The 20,056-nt window shown below is 43.0% G+C and overlaps 1 protein-coding gene across 1 annotated transcript; it reads left to right on the top strand.

The window, feature by feature from the left end:
- Nucleotides 1-152: 152 nt before the first annotated feature.
- On the top strand, nucleotides 153-19,657 carry map3k1 (mitogen-activated protein kinase kinase kinase 1, E3 ubiquitin protein ligase; the record flags this gene model as incomplete). The annotated part of the gene is made up of 20 exons (XM_079735433.1): nucleotides 153-631; nucleotides 3,662-3,812; nucleotides 5,580-5,792; nucleotides 6,178-6,378; nucleotides 6,752-6,868; nucleotides 7,150-7,289; nucleotides 7,464-7,585; nucleotides 7,925-8,006; nucleotides 8,332-8,512; nucleotides 8,646-8,912; nucleotides 9,048-9,169; nucleotides 10,240-10,331; nucleotides 10,810-11,005; nucleotides 11,130-12,276; nucleotides 12,613-12,765; nucleotides 12,971-13,133; nucleotides 15,562-15,693; nucleotides 15,907-16,049; nucleotides 16,485-16,616; nucleotides 16,739-19,657. 20 exons carry the CDS (start codon nucleotides 153-155, stop codon nucleotides 16,886-16,888), a joined length of 4,383 nt encoding a protein of 1,460 aa, XP_079591559.1. The 3' UTR covers nucleotides 16,889-19,657.
- Nucleotides 19,658-20,056: the final 399 nt, after the last annotated feature.

Below are 20,056 nucleotides of genomic sequence, written 5' to 3'. Positions count from 1 at the left end.
TGGCACTCTCCTGCTGAACATGAAGCTGAAAATGTTTTGCCGGAAGTGCTTTGTTGTTATTGCTAGAGTTACAGCGCTCCTTCCTGCACTCCCCCTTCACACAAAAACACGGATCCTACAGCCATGATCCAACGCTGACTACGGGATAGAAAATGGCGACGGCGGCGAGCCGTACATCGTCACCGGGTATACTGGACGAAACTACCGCCGTAAACTGTGGAACCAGTGCTCAGGGAAACTCAAGTAACACTGATGTCCACAGTGGTTTGAACAAGTCGAATTCGTGCCATGGGGAACTTTCACACTGGAGGCGCAGAGACATATCTAAAGTCAGGAGTGAGGCGCTCAGTGCCTCAGAGTCGCTGGAGAGGCTTCCGATAACATCGCAGCAACGCAGTCACGTTTTGTCAAGCTCCTCGCCGGATTTAAAGCAGTTCCGAAAGTCAAACGTGTGCCATCTCAACGACTATACAGAGCAATGCATTCCTGCGACGCTTTTAACGGACTCCAAATGTAGACTTTCAGACGCAGAGAAAAAGTCCAAAACTTCCATAGTTCACTGCGGTGAGCAGTACGTGCTGTTTGACGCGACTTCGGGATTGTCACTGGAAGTTAACGCCACGCAAAACAGGTAACGGTTTGCAAAGTGACCGCTCGAATTCCCTGTGCGATAATTGATTAAGACGTTGTCAAGTGTAAATCATGCGTTTCTTTGCATTGCCTTTGACGGGCTATAAGCCTGGCGACGATCCAAACAGTAAGTCTGTAATACAACGGTCTGGAGCTATAAACGACTTAGTAGTTTATGGTCACGGTGCCTTGCCATTTCGATAAATGCAAAAGGTGTTTTAACTTGCCAACTGGTTGCTCAGAGGGTTTCAGCCTATTTCACAGTGATTTAAATCAAAGTTCACCGTTTTTAAATGGCCATTGCTAAAGATGGGATCATGTGCTATGGAGCCAAACACCTTGAGGAAAATTCTTAGTAAGTCGCTTTACGTATGACTTTAAAATGGTTTACAATTAAATCCGTCGATTGTGTTGACATGGTCAGTTATTCTGTATATCAAATGTACTAACTGGCAGTGTTTGGATAAAAAAGTTGTAAGAAGACGCCTGCATGTCAAAGGCCTTGGGCTATGAGAATTCACAATATGTATTGCATTTTCTGTAAAGTCAAATCCACATGCCTTGCACACCTTTCTAACTTTTTGGGTATGATGGACACATTATTTTGCGGGATAAGATGTTATGCAAACAGGATTGACTTGAATTGGCCTACTTTTCAATAACTTTACGCTATTACTATTAAGTTGTTATTAACAAGTTGTTTGTGGTTACTAGGTCTGTAGGCCTGTGTGTTCCACGCTATATTATATTACATGCATTTGGACTTACGCTGATCACAATGAATTATACATTTTCCTTTATTTTTAGGTTTGCTTTTTAATATAATATAAGGCTCTTAAACGTTCGATTTCTGTAGTTTTGCAACTCAAATATCTTGTCTTTTTATTTGAACACAACACTCTGTCTATTGTCAGTTTTCCTTTAGTTTATGATGCACTACCTATTATTTTAACGTTTTCAACCAACACCGGTTGTTTTTTCTGAGGAGAACTCAGCCCATTCTGTCACAATGTGTTATTTTAGGACTTTTGTTTTGGAATGTTGGTCGGCTATTTGCCCTGTTACATTTTGATTGACACTCCTTATTGAAAATACAAAGCCTGGGTCTTTGTCTGGGTCAAAGTGTTCCATGCCAGGGATGGACCTAAAAGTAAGGTTAAATGTTGAATTAGTTTGACTTAGATTGTAAGCATTAAAGGAAGGCTAGAACAGTTTTCTAACAGATTTTTTTTAAATCTATAATAGTTTTGCAGTACATTTCTGTCATGGTTAGAATACTTTTGGGATGTGATATATATTTTTTGAGTTTGGGGACAAACACACCCTTGCAGGGAGACGATGTTGGCAGAAAAATTGATAATGTTCAGTTTCAACTGGTAGTTGGGTTTCAACTAAACTCTTTGATGGTTTTGAACTGAAATGATAGGCTTCGAATCATTGTGTAATCCCTTGGTGCGTGTTGGATAAGTACCTTTCTTTTGCCAGCCATGTTTAGATTTGCACAGGGCTGTAAATGGCACTATAGGCTTCTATAGTTTAGGGGTCAGTGAATTGTCTTTGCTCACCACAGCTCTTGGTTTGAACCTAGAAAGTAAGGTATCTCTGTTGTCCTAGCTCGCTGCTGTAAACTTGCCACAGCTTGTGTTTCAGTTTTATGTATCTAACCTGCATATCGATGATTGATGGGCTCTATTGTAACATGAGATTTTGAGCTTAGCAGCTTAATGGAAGTAGTTCTCGTGACACCACCACCGCCGCTCTGCAGCTGGGGCTCGAACCGGAACCCCAGGGTTGCAAGACGAAGGACGGAGTGGTGTTGTGCTAATTATCAATGATATATAGGTCGTCTGATCAAGATTGTTACGAGGAATTGGCATCTCTCACCGAAGAGGTTCCTGCCTCAATGTGAAAACAGAGGTATGCCATGCATTCAAGGGAGTATCACGATTCTTGGCCTCCGCTACTTGCATCGCCCCGTTGACTCAACCAGCGAGTTTCTTTTTAAATTCAGAAACAACAATGTAGTCTGAGAGGAAGCGAGTTCATGGTACAGTGCTCCAGAGTGCACTGCAAGGGCATTTTCCTATAGTCAATTCTAATCAATTCTAATGAACTACCGTTTGTTGTGTTCAGCCACATTCTTTTAGTTCTAATTTTTTATTGTAGCGGTCCCTTCCTGCTCCCGTCCCTACTTCCAACATTTTTCTTATACGTGCGTTAATTGAATTCATTTTCTCGTTTCATGTTTCCAAATTGAATAGAGAACACAAATCCTAGTATAATAAACTAGGAGTTCAAATCATTGCATTCATTGACACACATATTGCCACCCAGGTAGATCAGATGTGTCATGAGAGCATTTTAGTTGCATATATTTATAACTAAAATGTGTCTCGGGTTGCAAACCCTCTTCTCTCATCTTTATACTACTTGTACTCTCTTTGGAGCCGCTGTCCCCTGCAGCAGGGATTGTATAAGGAGGAAACCTGATTTTGGGAGTGCCTGTCCATGAGAAAGGGTGTGTGCGCAGCTACCATTGACTGGGGCACACTCTTTGCTTACGTGGAGGTTTGAATTTGACCTCCTGCCTGCTGGCTTTTTCATGTCCCACCTGCACAAGAAACAATGCGCCTTTGTCTTGGATCATGGCAATTTGGGATAGCTGTTACTTGAGATGTGTGGGGGTGGCCACAATACAACCTTTTATTCAGACTGAAGGCAGACATGTTGTTGTCGTCTACTCAAACCGCCAAATGAGAGCGAATCCTTGGATGACAAAACAGAAAAATGAAAAGATTGTAGTTATTTTGTCTCATCCACGATACAATGTAATGAATCAACTTTAGAGGTAACGTTATATCATTGGTGCTATAAATGCAGCCGATTACAATGAAGCCCATGCATACAATAAATAGTTTCATTTTAATCTGAAATGAATGATCCCGACGTTAATCAGGTTAAAACATAGCAGTAATCTTTCTTTAATACAGGGAGTTCTCTCTGTAATGCTGGTCTTTCTTGTGGTTTTAAGCTATGATATGGCGACGAAGCTGACCCCAAGGGGACTGCAAAAGATCGAGGACCGGCCGGAGGAGCGGATGATCCGGGAGAAACTCAAAGCCACATGCATGCCCACCTGGAAGCATGAGTGGCTGGAGAGACGCAACCGCAAAGGCCCAGTGGTATGGAAGAATCATACGACCGTACACAGAAAAATACAAACGCCCTTATAAGTTTTTCCCATCGAAACAAGTTTAGTGGAGGGGCAAATGCTTCAGAGAAAGAGGCGAGTTATAGTGTAGGGCTATACCCTATTATTGGAAGAGCCGAATCATTGTTCAGTGTCGACTCAAATTCGCTCAGTCAAACATCGTGGGTTTATATATAGGCTGCTCTAGGCAATATTTGAGAGCTGGCAAGAGAGCAGAGGCAATGTTTTTTGAAAAGAAAATGACCCCATCTCTTCCTAAGTTTCTCTGCGATTTAAGAAGTGTTGCATTCCCCAAACCAATCCGAAAAGGGATGCCCTGATTGGTCAGATATTGGACTGGGGCAGTCTAAAAGATAAATTGTCTCATACAGCAAAGTCAACTGGAAACGGATATTCTTATATTTCCCACACTAATGCTAGCCTGGATCCGGTATTCGCCTGAAATAGGGAACCAATCATAGAATGGGAAGGGACGGCAAGACGATGACGACGTCTATGCGACAAACCCATCATGTTCTTCCCATGGACCTATTAAAGAAAGGACAGCGGACTAAAACATGGCCGCCGCCCATTCATTCCTGTGAAAACTGCTCATTGGCGCAGGGCAACATCAAGGGGAGATTTGCTTCCGCATCATGGAGGTCTCAAGCCACGCCCTAGTGCATGACGTGCTGGATGCAGAAATACTCTTGTTTTCTAGCATTCTTAGCATTATAGCATCCTAAGCGAGAGGTCTGAGCCATGGACCTATTAAAGAAAGGACAGCGGATTAATTACCACTTGAGACTAACACGAGAAGTTAATGGAGCCGTGCACTGAACCCTCTCGGATGCCGGGCCGGAACAACATTTGTTTCACTACGACTCCTTTCAGCTGCCCACCCCTCCTTCTCCTGCAAACAATGGCTAATAAAACGCTTGAGGAGGCGTTTTGAAAAGGGAAAACTTACATTTTATTAGTACATGGTATAAAGATAATTATGAGCCTTTGATTGATATCCAGACGTAAAACAGCTGCAATACCAGGCTTGGCCGCTGAGCACTGGTGGATTGCTGAAGTATGCACTGCTCCTGGGGGCCTGCTTCTTCCTCATCGAATTTCTGTCGCTCTACATACGTCATCTGGTATAATTGATACGATTGACTATGAGCTACGTACAGACTCATATGATAGACATTCCTAGCGCCCAATAAACGGCTCCGGGCAATCGTAAACCACGCCTCAAATACGAGAAAATTAATGTGTGGTTCCCAGACCTCTTCTCAATGTAGATTGAGATGAGGTCTGGCGTTAGCCAGGCTACACTTATGCCTGATGGATGACACATTTTAACAAAGGACATCGATCTTACCTACAGCACATTCTAATAGGCCTGAATCAACTGCGTTAGGCTTACATAGGCTATGAACCATGGATAACCTAAAGTAATAATAATAATTTTGGTATTGCATGTTCAAGGTAATGATAGAGCTACAACTAAAAAACTTTGAAGGGGCAAACGCTCCAAAACGGTTAATGAAATAAAACAAAAACGAGATGTGCACGTTTAATATATATGCCAATTTTTTATTTCATGGATGTATTTAAATTAGCCTACAATTCACTGTATTAACCTATTTTATAGGTTGTATTTATATTATCCTGCATGTAATACAATGTTTTCAACCATGCTGACCTCCAGTTTGTGCTACAACATAGAGTTCACCCGTCTGTTGTTCCTCCCTTTCGATCTGCCCAGATAGTGAAGCCGATCCCCCTGCGATTAACAGAAAGGGATGCCGGGCCCCAGGGCCCTGACCCCGGGTCTGAGGGGCCGTCGGGCTCCTCCTCCCCCCAGAGTGGCAGCCGTTGTAGTCCTACGCCGGGCTCGGCCTCCCTGTGGTCCTCTTCCAAGGGCCCCCGGAGGCCAGACTCACCTGGGATGCGTAGGAGGAGGGCCTCTCCGATACCCGTAAGTGGCATCCTTATAGAGATGTGTAATAACTCAATATGAAGATTTGGAAAGGACTACATTTTAGTATAAAACCCTATTCAAATCAGATATGATAATATCTAGTATCCCTTTTCAGCTCCCTAAGTTACTGAAAAATGTATCATATATTATCTTTTTTGTAAGTGTGTCCTTTTAAAAAGAGTAGCATTTATTAACTTTCATTAACTAACATATTTCCCAATTCTAAACGGTGCCAAGTGCCTGAAGCATTTAAAGGATCACAAACTCCAAGTGGGGAGTGGGGTGTGACTCAACCTCCCAAGAGCCCACCGCCTTTGCCTGCGTCATCACTTTGTTGCCTGATGCTCATTAGCTTCATGCTGGCTCTGTTGTTGCCGTGCAGTTTCAAAGTGGCCGAGTCACCCCCCCACGGAGAGCCCCGTCCCCCGACGGCTTCTCTCCCTACAGTCCCGAGGAGACGAGTCGGCGCGTGAACAAGGTCATGAGGGCCCGTCTCTACCTGCTCCAGCAGATAGGACCCAACTCGTTTCTCATTGGTGGAGACAGCCCCGACAACAAGTACCGTGTTTTCATTGGCCCACAGGTAGGATATGCTGCAGCAACAGAATCACCCGTGGCAACAAATTAATATTTGATGTTGAATATTATACATTGAAATGAATATTCGTTCTAGGTTTGTATTTTTTTTTAAGTGCATCAATTAACATTTGCTGCTTGTGTTGGACATAATGTAAACCTCGACAGCTTTGGCATTCTATCAAATTGTAGTCTGACTTGTTAATAGATGACATCCATTGTTCATTCAACTGAATCTGAGAGTCCAAAGGAAGTCTTTATTGTGATTACATGACAGCACAACAGAAATTCAATCTAGGCTAGTTTTCTTCCAAAATGTTTATTTGGTAGCTGGATTTAGTTTTGGTCCATTTGAAGCAACACGTGACCTCTCTTTGCAGACTTGTAGCTGTGTCCGTGGAGCCTTCTGCATCCATGTCCTGTTCGTCATGCTCAGGGTTTTTCAGCTGGAGCACTCAGACCCCCTGCTCTGGAGAAAGACGCTCAGGAACTTTGAGGTAACCATGATAAGATAAGATGATGATTCATCATTCTTAGATTTTTTTTTTTTTCTTGAGTTGCAATGAATTGTATGTCAAAAAAAGAAAAGCCAAACCTATACCTTTTTTACTAGTAATAAGCAGTCAACGGTAAAGGCAGAATTCTGTTTCATTCAACCAATTATTTTGGCACAAAATGCACAATAGATGTCTATTACAGTGCCGGTTTCCCATTCGGTTGTCCTATTTTATTTAGAGAATTCTAAGAGTTGTGCATTTTTTGTTTCAATGCCATCTAGGTGGAGAGCTTGTTTCAGAAGTATCACAACCGGAGAAGCTCAAGGATCAAGGCACTGTCTCGCAGCACCACCCAAAAGACGGTTTCCAACTCCCCCAGCACAAGTACATCAGGCATTCCCATCCCCAGTAACGAAAACGGGTTAGTCCACACACACACACACACACACACACACACACACACACACACACACACACACACACACACACACACACACACACACACACACACACACACACACACACACACACACTCTCATTCGGTTTCAATTGATGTAGGTGTGTATTTACGACCATACATGCTCTCTCCCACCAGTTTGAAGAATGAGGAGGAGCAGATGTGTCCCATTTGCCTGTTGGACATGCTGGATGAGGAGAGTCTAACGGTGTGTGTGGAGGGCTGCAGGAACAAACTTCACCACCATTGCATGTCCATTTGTAAGTTGGTCAACAATATCGCCTAACTGATAAATGTCATTATGCACTATTACTGTATGCATAACACGAAAGGCAATCCCGACGAATGTAGATATTGTTAATGCTGTATCGTTAACAACCATTAACACAAGGGCTGTATATCCACACCAATGCTGTTTAGCTAACAGGGTAGGGGAAAGGTTTGCATCTTGCATCAGAAGAAAAAAGAAAGAGCAATAGTATTCACGATACGTTAAATCTCCCGCCATGATTCCATTTCATTGTTCGTAGTACCATCTCTTAGAGTCTGAGTTTGTCTTTGTAATTGTATCATTCTCAACATGTTAATGTATCACTTAGGGGCCGAGGAATGTCGGAGAAACCAAGAAAGCCTAATCTGCCCACTGTGTAGAGCCAAGTGGAAGTCTCACGATTTTTGCAGGTAATTTAGATTGTTGTTATTTTGATATCAAATTAGTTCACTTCACAATCAGTATGTTTACTTGCACCCACATCACCCTGACCTGTACAATCAAATACATCAACAAGAGCACGTCCTGCGTTCACACTGTTCTGAATGAGCCGTGCATGTTAAAGCACTCGCTATCGAGTCACCTATGAAACTGCAGCAAATCATCTCAAGCATGTGAATCACAAGAACAAATTAATGAGTCACTGCACTCAATTGGACTGTATAAAACCATTAACTCAGTGTCTGATGCTTAATGGATCAAATGACTGCTACTGACTTTGGTGTCATCCCTCAGCCTCGAGTCCTCAGTGTCTAGCGAGGCTTCTTCAGGCCACAAACATTCCCAACCGCCGTCATCCTCCTTTCAAAATGTCCACCCCGGGGTTTCCTCACAAGAAGGGCCTTTCAGCCTTCCCAACTACAGCGCTCAACAGATACCTCAGTCATACAAAGAGCTGGCTGAGCCATGGATTAAGGTGAGCACATTTCCCTTTCATTCTTCCTCTTTAGCATGATCACTTAATAGTTTTATAAATCTTTTTTTTTTGGTGTGGGGGGGGGGTAGAAATGTGAACTTGTCTTTACGTCAGAGTATTAAATCCTTCACAGGTGTTCGGGAAGGAGCTTGTGGAGTACCTGTTCTCCCGAAACTGGAACATCCGGGAGATGGCCCTCCGAAGCCTCACGCGGGACGTCAGCCGGGCGCTGGTCCTGGCCCACGCTGAGCGCCTTCCCGGGGAGGGACAGGGAGCCACGGTGACCAGGATGGGCCATGGTCCCCCTCAGATGTCACGAGACGTGGTGCTGGGGTCCTGCTGTAGTGTCCTGTCGATGGTGTGCGCCGACCCGGTCTACAAAGTCTATGTGGCTGCCGTGGTGAGACTTCACTAATGAACCCTCCCTTCAGTGTTTTTTTTTTTTTGCTCTTTCCCCATGTTCTAGACTTGATAATGTTAAATAATACATTTTGCATTCATTCAGAATACTAAACAATGTCTCACCTGTCCATAGAAAACCTTGAGGGCTATGCTGGTGCACACCCCATGCCATTCGGTCTCTGAATGTGTGAGCCTACAGCAGCTTCTCCAGCCTGTCATGGAGACCATCCTCGTGAAGTGTGCAGATGCCAACAGGTACCGTGTTCTACTGTGGCTCCTACGGTTTTGAGTGTCATTAAAGATCTCCTATTATACTACTTTGCTGGTCTTAATATCTTATTAATGACTCCTATAGAGCAACCTGACACGAATCACAGCACAAAAAACGATGTAGATTTTCGGGAAACTCTTCCTCTCATCTGGGCGCTTTCAGCGTTCTCTGTCAACACTCGGCTTCGTCCTTCTCCGCCCCCTCGCCCCCCTCCTGCCAACCCCACTCCGTTGTGATTGGTTACCTTCCGGAAGAGCATGTTGCAGCATTACCATACATGGAAAATCCGGATTGTTCTACGTAGATAAATCCCGTGAATGGCGACCGGCGTCCCTAGTGTTTAGCGCTCTTCATAGCGACCCCAGACGGTCAGCAGGGAATATGTCTAAATGCATGTACGTCATTATTTGACACTGTAGTATGGTTAAACATGACTTTCAATCATTATAACAATGTCTATAGGTCATAAAAGTCGAAAAAGCATAATAGGTGCTCTTTAAAGATCTTGCAGGGTCGGGCTGACATTGCTCACTGCATGTAGAGAAACAATGGAATGCACTGAGGAGTATGAAATAATAATAATACATTTCATTTATAGTACCCTTTTCATCCGAAGATCTCAAAGGGCTACAGGTTAAAAGCAAAATCTATCTATATTTATTTTAAAAATAAAAAGGGGTTTAAAAACATCTAAGAGTGGGAGCCAAAGGTTTTCTTAAAAATAAATGTTTTAAGACCTTTTTTAAAACAATCAGTGGATTGTGGTGCCCTCAAGGTGTCAGGGAGGGCATTCCACAGGCGTGGGGCGGCAGCACTGAAGCCCCTATCTCCCATGGTCCTAGGTTTGGTTCTGGGTATGGGGAGGAGGCTAGAGTGACTGGAGCGGAGAGAGCGTGTTGTGTTATGTTGGTTGAGAAGTGAAAGAGACTGTTGGGTCTCTCCCTGACTTTATTGCATGAATTTACATTTTCCTCTTTAATGAGCAGTAAATCAACGTTCCAAAGTATAATGTGCAGTTAAAAAACAAATGTTTTTCTCCTTTTTGTGCTTTTAGTCGTACCAGTCAGCTGTCAGTGTCCACTCTTCTTGAATTGTGCAAGGGCCAAGCTGGAGAGTTGGCTACGGGAAGAGAAATCTCCAAAGCAGGTAGATACAAAGATACTTTTTAAGATTCATCTGGTTGATTTATAATTGCGACACAATTGATGAGGGGTGTTGCCTGGTTGCAGCCCTTGAATCGTTTTTGTTTTTTTTAAATGTTCTGTGATTCAGGGTCTGGGGTCGGTTATTTGAGTGATACTAGGCTCGCCTTCAATTTTGCCATTGAAGCTGCAAAATAAAGCCTTTGAACAGAGCGCAACGTCTATTAGGAAACCGTTATCCAGTTAGGGATTGGTTAAGGTCGACGCAACCATGCCCGGTCTCTGCAAAATGGGTCAGACGGAAGAATATGTATAAAGTGAAACAAATCAAATTGCATAAAAAAAATGGAAATTGATGATACTCTTGAATGTCATATGAACCTGCATAGCCTATTTCAGTTTCTGTGCATTTATCTGTCTATGGTGACATTTCAACATGATCAACAACCTGACCCGCTGAACATCCATCGTTCCGTTTGCAGGTTCTGTCGGTGTTGGCGGGGTGGACTTTGTGCTGAACTGCATCATGGGGATTCAGACGGAGGCTAATAACTGGCAAGGTCTCCTGGGACGCCTGAACCTGATTGAAAGGCTCTTGTTGGAGTTCCCAGCTGATTTCTATCCACACATCATCTCCGGAGGAACGTCCTCCAAGCAGTCTCAAAACATTGTAGAGCGGTAAGTCCTTTCAGACCTAGTTTATATTCACAGGTAATACGTGACACCGTCCAAGCCTAACGAGTAAGAGGGGTCAAACGTACAGCAGGAATGACTTGTGTACTTCCTCTTGATCTCTATCCAGGTACCAGAAGCTGCTCCCTTTGCTCAGTTTTGCCCTAAAATCCATCGATAACTCACACGCAATGGTCGGGAAAATGTCCCGCCGTGTATTCCTGAGCGCGGCACGAATGGTGACCCACGTGCCACAAGTCTTCATCGAGCTCCTGGACATGCTCAGTGCCACCAGCTCCACCCACAACGCCCGCATGCGCTGCCGCCTTTTGGCGATGGCCGAGGAAATGGACATCTTGGATCAAATTAACATTGACCATCAGAGCGTGGACAGAATGAGCCAGGAACAGGAGCAGGCCGGTGGCGCGCTCTTTAAACGCTCTGCACTACAGAACAACCTCGGTGTCTCCATGACCGGACTCACTCTCGTCGGAAAGGTGGGAGGATGTCACGAGGAGACCATCACGGAGAAAATAGCTGCCACGTCTCTCAGCGGATATCACAACAAGCTCTCCATCGCCACCATTGGTGGATTCCAAGCCGGGAACCAAAAGCCTTCAGCTCAGATGGGAAACAGTCTCCAAGACCACCGTCTGAATGGCCTTACCTCGAATCCCACGTGTCCTCTTTCCCTAAGTTCCACGTCTCAAGCCCCCTTGTCCTACTTTAGTCCCAGCAAGTTCCCCGCCGCACTCCCTCCTTCCAACCAGCTTTATAAACCAAAGTGCTCCCACGCGGGCTCCGCCTCTTCCGTGCACAAGGCCTGCCCGGCACCCCCTGTCTCGTGTAAAGACGAGATAGAGCTGGTTCTGCACTGTGCCGACCAGCACACGGACACCCTCGGGACGAGAAGCGTCGACAACACCGTCATCATGAACGAGGATGTGTGTTTCATTCCGGTTCGGGAGGAGCTCTGTCCCCTGGACACGGTGGTGGACCTCAACACGTCTTTGAAGGACATCCTCAGTTTTGATCTGCCGATGTCGGGGGACGCGCTCCGCTCTGGGTCGACGCTCTTTGCTCCGGTGCAGCGAGACAAGCAGGACTCAAACACACACGGTGACCACGTGTCTGAGAGTCAGAAGTGCAAGGCGAAGATCGAGGCGGAGGAAGAGGAGGCCTTAACCTTGGTGATGGAGATGTCCAGATCCCAAGACGCCCTACCCATCATTCCTCAACTTCAAGTTGAAAAGGACGGCGACATCATCATCATGCAGGTACTACATTTGAGTGGACTTCTTGTCCCAGATCAATACTTCACATGGCCATATTATGTGAGGGTCACAAGTCTTTTTAAATGAAAGAAGTGAGTAGAGTTAAGGGTTATCTAGCGGTCATGACATGGCGGTCAATTATATAAACCTATAAAGGAACCGCATCATATTGACTTGAACCATGGCTTTACGGTGCTGTGGCAGAAGATGCCACGATTTTTGGAAGTACCTACTGGAACCTGACAGTACAGGCCAGTACAAGCCACCGTAGTTAGCCACTATACGCCTATACAAATATGAAGTATTCTAACACTGTATGGCACATATCTCTGTCTTTAGACACCAGGGACTCTGACTGGCCATACCAAAGCAAAGCAACCCTACAAAGAGGGCAACGAGTGGATCAAGGGTCAGCAGATTGGCCTGGGGGCCTTCTCATCCTGCTACCAGGCCCAAGACGTCGACACTGGCACGCTCATGGCTGTTAAGCAGGTGAGGTCCTTCCCTCCTCAAACACGTCCTGATCCGTTTGTTCCGTTTTGTTCAATGCTAAAAATCAAATTCTCTCTGCAATGACGTTGACGTTTGTGACTTTGTAACGAGCCATGAATCCCCCCGTATTAGGTCTTAGTCACCCGGTGGGCCGGTTCGATGCTTTGGGGGACACTAGAGCTGTTGTGTGTCTTCCCTCTCCCAGGTGACCTACGTGCGGAACACGTCCTCTGAGCAGGAGGAGGTGGTGGGGATCTTAAGGGAGGAGATCAGAATGATGTGCCACCTCAACCACTCCAACATCATCCGTATGCTGGGCGCCACCTGTGAGAGGAACAACTACAACCTCTTTGTGGAGTGGATGGCCGGTAAGCTCGCTGCAAGACGGAATGTGTTCTTTTATAATGAGATGAAACGGGTTTCACAGTATACTGTGAGGGGGGAGTACCAGTGCCGTCGGACCATGTGACTAAAAACAAGAAAATGGGTCCAAATGTGTTTTTATTTTTATTTTTTAAGACTTTAAGTTGGGTGACATGAATGCTATTTCCTCTATTTAACAACATGTGTATCATAGGTGCCCCCTACTGCACCGACCCCAGTTTTTAATTGTCATGGGAGAAATACTGTGCAAAAAGACTGACCGTAAAAAGATGTTATGCTTTAGAGAAATAAATGACGCATGATGATCCTGTGGGTGGAGGTATTAGCTCATGAGTGGCTTCAGACTAAGTGAAGGCAGCATCAAGAGAAAACGAGTGACTTGAGAATAGAAGGTAGCCTATATACAGTGGGGCAAACAGGTATTTAGTCAGCCACCAATTGTGCAAGTTCTCCCACTTAAAAAGATGAGAGAGGCCTGTAATTTTCATCATAGGTATACCTCAGCTATGAGAGACAAAATGAAAAAAAAAAAAATCTAGAAAATCACATTGTCTGATTTTTAAAGAATTTATTTGCAAATTATGGTGGAAAATAAGTATTTGGTCAATAACAAAAGGTCATCTCAATACTTTGTTACATGCCCTTTGTTGGCAATGACAGAGGTCAAACGTTTTCTGTAAGTCTTTACAAGGTTTTCACACACTGCTGCTGGTATTTTGGCCCATTCCTCCATGCAGATCTCCTCTAGAGCAGTGATGTTTTTAGGCCACACGGACTTTCAACTCCCTCCAAAGATTTTCTATGGGGTTGAGATCTGGAGACTGGCTAGGCCACTCCAGGACCTTGAAATGCTTCTTATGAAGCCACTCCTTCGTTGCCCGGGTGGTGTGTTTGGGGTCATTGTCATGCTGAAAGACCCAGCCACGTTTCATCTTCAGTGCCCTTGCTGATGGAAGGAGGTTTTCACTCAAAATCTCACGATACATGGCCCCATTCATTCTTTCCGTCATACGGATCAGACGTCCTGGTCCCTTGGCAGAAAAACAGCCCCAAAGCATGATGTTTCCACCCCCATGCTTCACTGTAGGTATGGTGTTCTTTGGATGCAACTCAGCATTCTTTCTCCTCCAAACACGACGAGTTGAGTTTTTACCAAAAAGTTCTATTTTGATTTCATATGACATTCTCCCAATCCTGTTCTGGATCATCCAAATGCTCTCTAGCAAACTTCAAACGGGCCCGGACATGCACTGGCTTTAGCAGGGGGACATGTCTGGCACTGCAGGATTTGAGTCCCTGGCGGCGTAGTGTGTTAGTGATGGTAGCCTTTGTTACTTTGGTCCCAGCTCTCTGGAGGTCATTCACTAGGTCCCCCCGTGTGGTTCTGGGATTTTTGTTCACCATTCTTGTGATCATTTTGACCCCACAGGGTGAGATCTTGCGTGGAGCCCCAGATCGAGGGAGATTATCAGTGGTCTTGTATGTATTCCATTTCCTAATAATTGCTCCCACAGTTGATTTCTTCACACCAACCTGCTTACCTATTGCAGATTCAGACTTCCCAGCCTGGTGCAGGTCTACAATTGTGTTTCTGGTGTCCTTTGACAGCTCTTTGGTCTTGGTCATAGTGGAGTTTGGAGTGTGACTGTTTGAGGTTGTGGACAGGTGTCTTTTATACTGATAAGGAGTTCAAACAGGTGCCATTAATACAGGTAACAAGTGGAGGACAGAGGAGCCTCTTAAAGAAGAAGTTACAGGTCTGTGACAGCCAGAAATCTTGCTGGTTTGTAGGTGACCAAATACTTATTTTCCACCATAATTTGCAATTAAATTCTTAAAAAATCAGACAATGTGATTTTCTGGATTTTCTTTTTTCATTTTGTCTCTCATTGCTGAGGTTTACCTATGATGAAAATTACAGGCCTCTCTCGTCTTTTTAAGTGGGAGAACTTGCACAATTGGTGGCTGACTAAATGCTTTTTTGCCCCACTGTATTTGATTGTGTTATACGGATCCATAGTATTATGTAACCCAGACGATGGGATGGCAACACCTTGCAGACAGAAGAATATATTTGCGCTAACATTCATGCATGCATTAATGCCATTTCCTGTAATTTTATATTGTTATAGCATTTTACAAGGCTATTTCTGTTGGAATGCCGCCGTGCCCTACTGGGATCACACCAAAACCTCTCTGCGCCCACACACAAAAATATTCATAGGGAAACAAGGTTATAAATATGTGTATGTTTTATAAAAGTGCAACCGCTAAACATATCAGAATGCAGTATACTAGAACAGAGCAAAGACCCCATGCACATTTTTAGAAGGTGTTTAGTTGGAGACAAAGCTGGCATAAGACCAAGATGAAAAGAAGGAACCGGTATTGATTCTGTGCATGTGTGAACAGGGGGAAGCGTGTCTCACCTGCTGAACAAGTACGGAGCCTTCAAGGAGACTGTGGTCATCAACTACACAGAACAGCTGCTCCAAGGCCTCGCATACCTCCACGAAAACCAGATCATTCACCGCGACATCAAAGGTAAGGCACATGGACCTAATCTAGCCCACTATAGTCAAACCAATGGACCCAAGCACAGTCAGGCATACCAGACAACATGTTGTAATGTTGTTTAGATCAAGGCTAAACCCATGGATGGATGGATGGATGGATGGATGGATGGATGGATGGATATCTATAGCTGTATGTAGTCTGCTTCCAGAGCCTAACATGTTGCTCATGGTTTTTGACTAGGGGCCAACCTGCTCATCGACAGCACCGGCCAGAGGCTGCGGGTGGCAGACTTTGGAGCGGCTGCCCGCCTTGCATCAAAGGGGACCGGGGCGGGGGAGTTTCAAGGCCAGCTGCTGGGAACCATTGCCTTCATGGCTCCTGAGGTACCGTCTACCTGTGGTTTTGCAAACCAAACTCATTAGCAATGTTTAGTTTCTGCACCTAGCTGCAACGATTGACACATTCTAATGATTGATATTCATTCTGTTAAGAGTCAATTGTTAAAAACATCAAACAGTAAGTCTTGATTGGTCATTCACTTTCTCAAAGAAAAACATTTTTATTTTGTTGTTTTAAAACAAAATCTGTACTGTTTGCATAAAGGTGTCCAACTGCTGTCGCACACAGCCCCTTTTGACGTTACGATATTGCATTACTGCGATTTGAAAGTTGCACGTTTTAACAATCTTTCTTTCGTGCCGTTGTGTCGTGTTGATGAAGTCTTGCTCACACCATGCAGTGGTCCGAGCGCGTGCTTAATGTGTTTGGCTCAGAGTGTGACCGCGGCCCTAACATTGTTCTGGGTGTCTGTTCTGAAGGTGCTTCGGGGGCAGCAGTACGGCCGGAGCTGCGACGTATGGAGCGCCGGCTGCGCCATCATCGAGATGTCCTGCGCCAAGCCCCCCTGGAACGCAGAGAAACACTCCAACCACTTGGCGCTCATATTCAAGGTACCGTGGTGGCTAGACCCTAAGCACTATGACGATGCATTCAATGGCTGATTCGACACCGTATTGGGATTTGCATGGTTGAGTTAAAGCGTCTTAATGACCGCAAATGTTGTGTTTTTCAGATCGCCAGTGCAACTACCGCCCCGTCTATCCCACCCCAGCTCTCCCCGGGGTTAAGAGACGTCACCCTGCGCTGTCTGGAACTGAAGCCCTCTGACAGACCGGGCTCTAGGGAACTGCTCAAACATCCCATATTCCGGAGAAACTGGTAGCACCCTTTTCACACGTCAACTGAACATTGACAGAGCACATCGCTATCGCTCTAGGTTAGATTTGTTCAACGGGCCATTGGTCAACACAAGTTTTAAGGTGCAACTAAAAAAGTCTATTTTTGGAGGTTTCAAATAAGATGCTATTGAAACATTGTGCCTACTGTTAGGTGTGCAGTTTTGGTAAACTGTAGGTGATTGTTACAATAGTTGGAGTACAAATTTGTCTATTTTCATAAATATTTTATATAAATACTAGTTTTATTTTTGGTAGATACTGGAGAATGCGCAAGATTGTAATTAAATGCGTTATCAAGTCTAGAAACCATAGTTTGCGCTTCATAGATGAATTGAGGCATCCTTATGGGGTAGCTTTATGGTTACACAAACACACACACGTATTTCTTTCTGTGTGTAAATCAGTTATTTGTCAATGAATGAATTGTATGCAATCATTTATACTTTAAATGCATTCAATATGCAAATAGACAGAACTGAAACCACTTCTCATATTAAGTTGTCAAACGAGAGACATAAATGTTTTTTTTTTTGTTCAATGTTGAGCCATCTGTCTTTAACTGGTACTGTTGGGCCAGAGTTTTAAGCTTTTTTTTTCTCAATCTTTTCCTTTATCGTTTGCCTTGCTACCGTGGTAGCATTGTAGTAACCAAGAAGAACTGTTGAAGAAACCATATATGTGGCAAACATAAGGATGCTTCCCACAGGTGACTGTTGGGCACGTTGAAGCCAAATGTATACATGTATTCTTATAAATGTACTCTTAGTGTTTGAGGTAGAGAACTCTGTTTCAAGCAGACTTATCTGGCTGTGCCTGTATGCTCTATAATCCTTAAGTTCCTCATAAATCTATTGTATTGGTGCTTCATGCTGATAAAATGTGATGCTTCATTCTAATATGTTTTATTAAGAGTCTATTTTTCATTTAGTATTATTTGCAAGAGACGTATAAAAAATGATACAATATTTTAATCGGTGAAAAGGATTTTCTTAACTTATTTCTAGTTCTTGATGCTGTCAATCATTACAGCATCCACGAAACACTACTGAGACATTAGTAATAGAAAAGATACAAATCTATATATTTTTTTCCCTACAAATTATAAAATATCTTTAATTTTCTTCCATACACTTATGTTGCGTAATGTGTGATTGTTTTTTGTGTAATTATTTTTTTATGTGAAGTGTTGGCTACATAGCATAACTTCTAACGGTAAGATTCCTACCGGGGAAACTCACTAAGGTTGGGTTAAAGTTAATATCGTACCTTTTGAATTGAGAGAATCACGGGTATGTAGAACATATGGCTAATAAATATAATTTTGACTGGACTATCCTCTTGAATTGGATTTAAGAGTATTCCATACTTGTATGAACTATAACATTTTTTAATTAGGATTTGGAATATGTGGATGTCATTGTTTTTCTTACATTCCACTCTTGTTACAATCAGATTTTCAATATATAGTACGTGTCTCAATTTATTTGCGTGATGCCTTTCTATTTTTTATTTGAAGTTTGCAAACTTTAAAAAAAACATTTCAAATAAAACACAAGATGGCGCCTAACACAGATTATGCAACTTGTATTTCTGCACAAATCTATGCGAGAAGATTTTACTTGTCATAGTTTGTGTGGAAAATGAACCCACAATTATCTTTAGTTTTTAGAAATGAACTGGAAAAGAAATGTCAAGTATTATTTACATTTTTTTTATCATTACTCATATGTAAAACCTCAACGTGTTTTCTAAACCTCCTTTTTCCGTTGCTTTCAGTCAAATTGCTTGTCCATGGTTGTTTTTATTATTAATATTCCATTCTTAAATGTGATGCATTTCTGGGTCATTTTTTGACCCGAGCTAGATTGTATTGAGAAAAAAATCATTCAACTACTGGACTACCATTGTGTGGTATTTTTTTATATTAAACATATATTGTTTTTTTTTAATTGGTTTTGACTACCTCAGGTTTCATATAAAGTCTACCAAAGTTCTTTGTCACTTAAATTGCTTTCATGTATGTTCAAACATGTGTGTGGGGTATTTTGTTTAAAATATTTACCATTTATTAATACACTAACAACTGTATTTTTGTCGTTGTTTGGACACGTTATATCTTTGATGGGAGACACCAAATGAATGGGACCCTGTATAGACAACTTACAATTTGTGTTTAATATGAATGTTTTTAAAGTGCCCATAGCAGTTTCATGAAGGGGGGAAGTACGTACTGAAAAGCAAGTCCATCACAACAAAATGTTATATGCCACTTAAATTTCTTTAATCTCATCTTTTGAGAATGAGTTCTATGAATTGGCATTGCCACTGGCCAATGAGTTTGCCAGTACAAAAATAACCTATAATATTAAGGCAGAGGCATTAAAATGTTACAAAAAAGTAAAAAATAACTATTGTAGTTATTACTAGTTCCATTTTATAGCTATTCCTTTTATTGTAGGACATTTGTCTAGTCCATGATTTATCTGGTGCAGGTAAAGCTGGCAAAGGCAATTTCCTTTGATTTTGATGATCTCATGTGATGTGATGTAATGACAAATACATATTTATAATTGTGTTAATTAGTTTAATATGGTTTTAGTAACACCATTGTTTCCTTAACAAATATACACATGGTTTACCCCACTTTAGGGAAGATACCACTGTAATAGAACCAAACACTTTTACTGTCATGTCTTCAGTTGCTATGTTATGGTTTTAGTCCAAAAATGTGTATTGCCATGTATTCAATAAATATTTTATAGAACCATTCCCACTTTGGCTTTGTATTTTTTGCATATGCGTGATCAATCCAAACCTTATCGAAGTGCTATTTTTTTAGGAATTACAATGGTCGCACTTGCAACAGATTTATAGTAGTTGTAAATAAGAATGAGGCTGACAAGTTGGCTGTCGGTTTCTTGGTGCTAGTAAATGACAACGAGGCGTCCATGTAGGTGCATCTGGGGGCAGTTCATTCCCCACTCCAATTGCCCCTGGCATCATTCGAATACTGCCTTATATACACGATTATGAAATGTACTGGAAGGAAGCCAGTAAAAAATTAGGAACAATTGCACTAGCTTGGTGCATCAATTTACATTCACAACCCGCTTCTTAGAGATGTACACATTGTTTCAGAATTTCCCATCCCT

Source organism: Pollachius pollachius, assembly GCF_949987615.1.
Source record: "Pollachius pollachius genome assembly, chromosome: 4".
Lineage (NCBI taxonomy): Eukaryota > Metazoa > Chordata > Actinopteri > Gadiformes > Gadidae > Pollachius > Pollachius pollachius.
The sequence above is the reverse complement of the archived record's forward strand: the minus strand, read 5'-3'. Positions and strand labels throughout refer to the sequence as shown.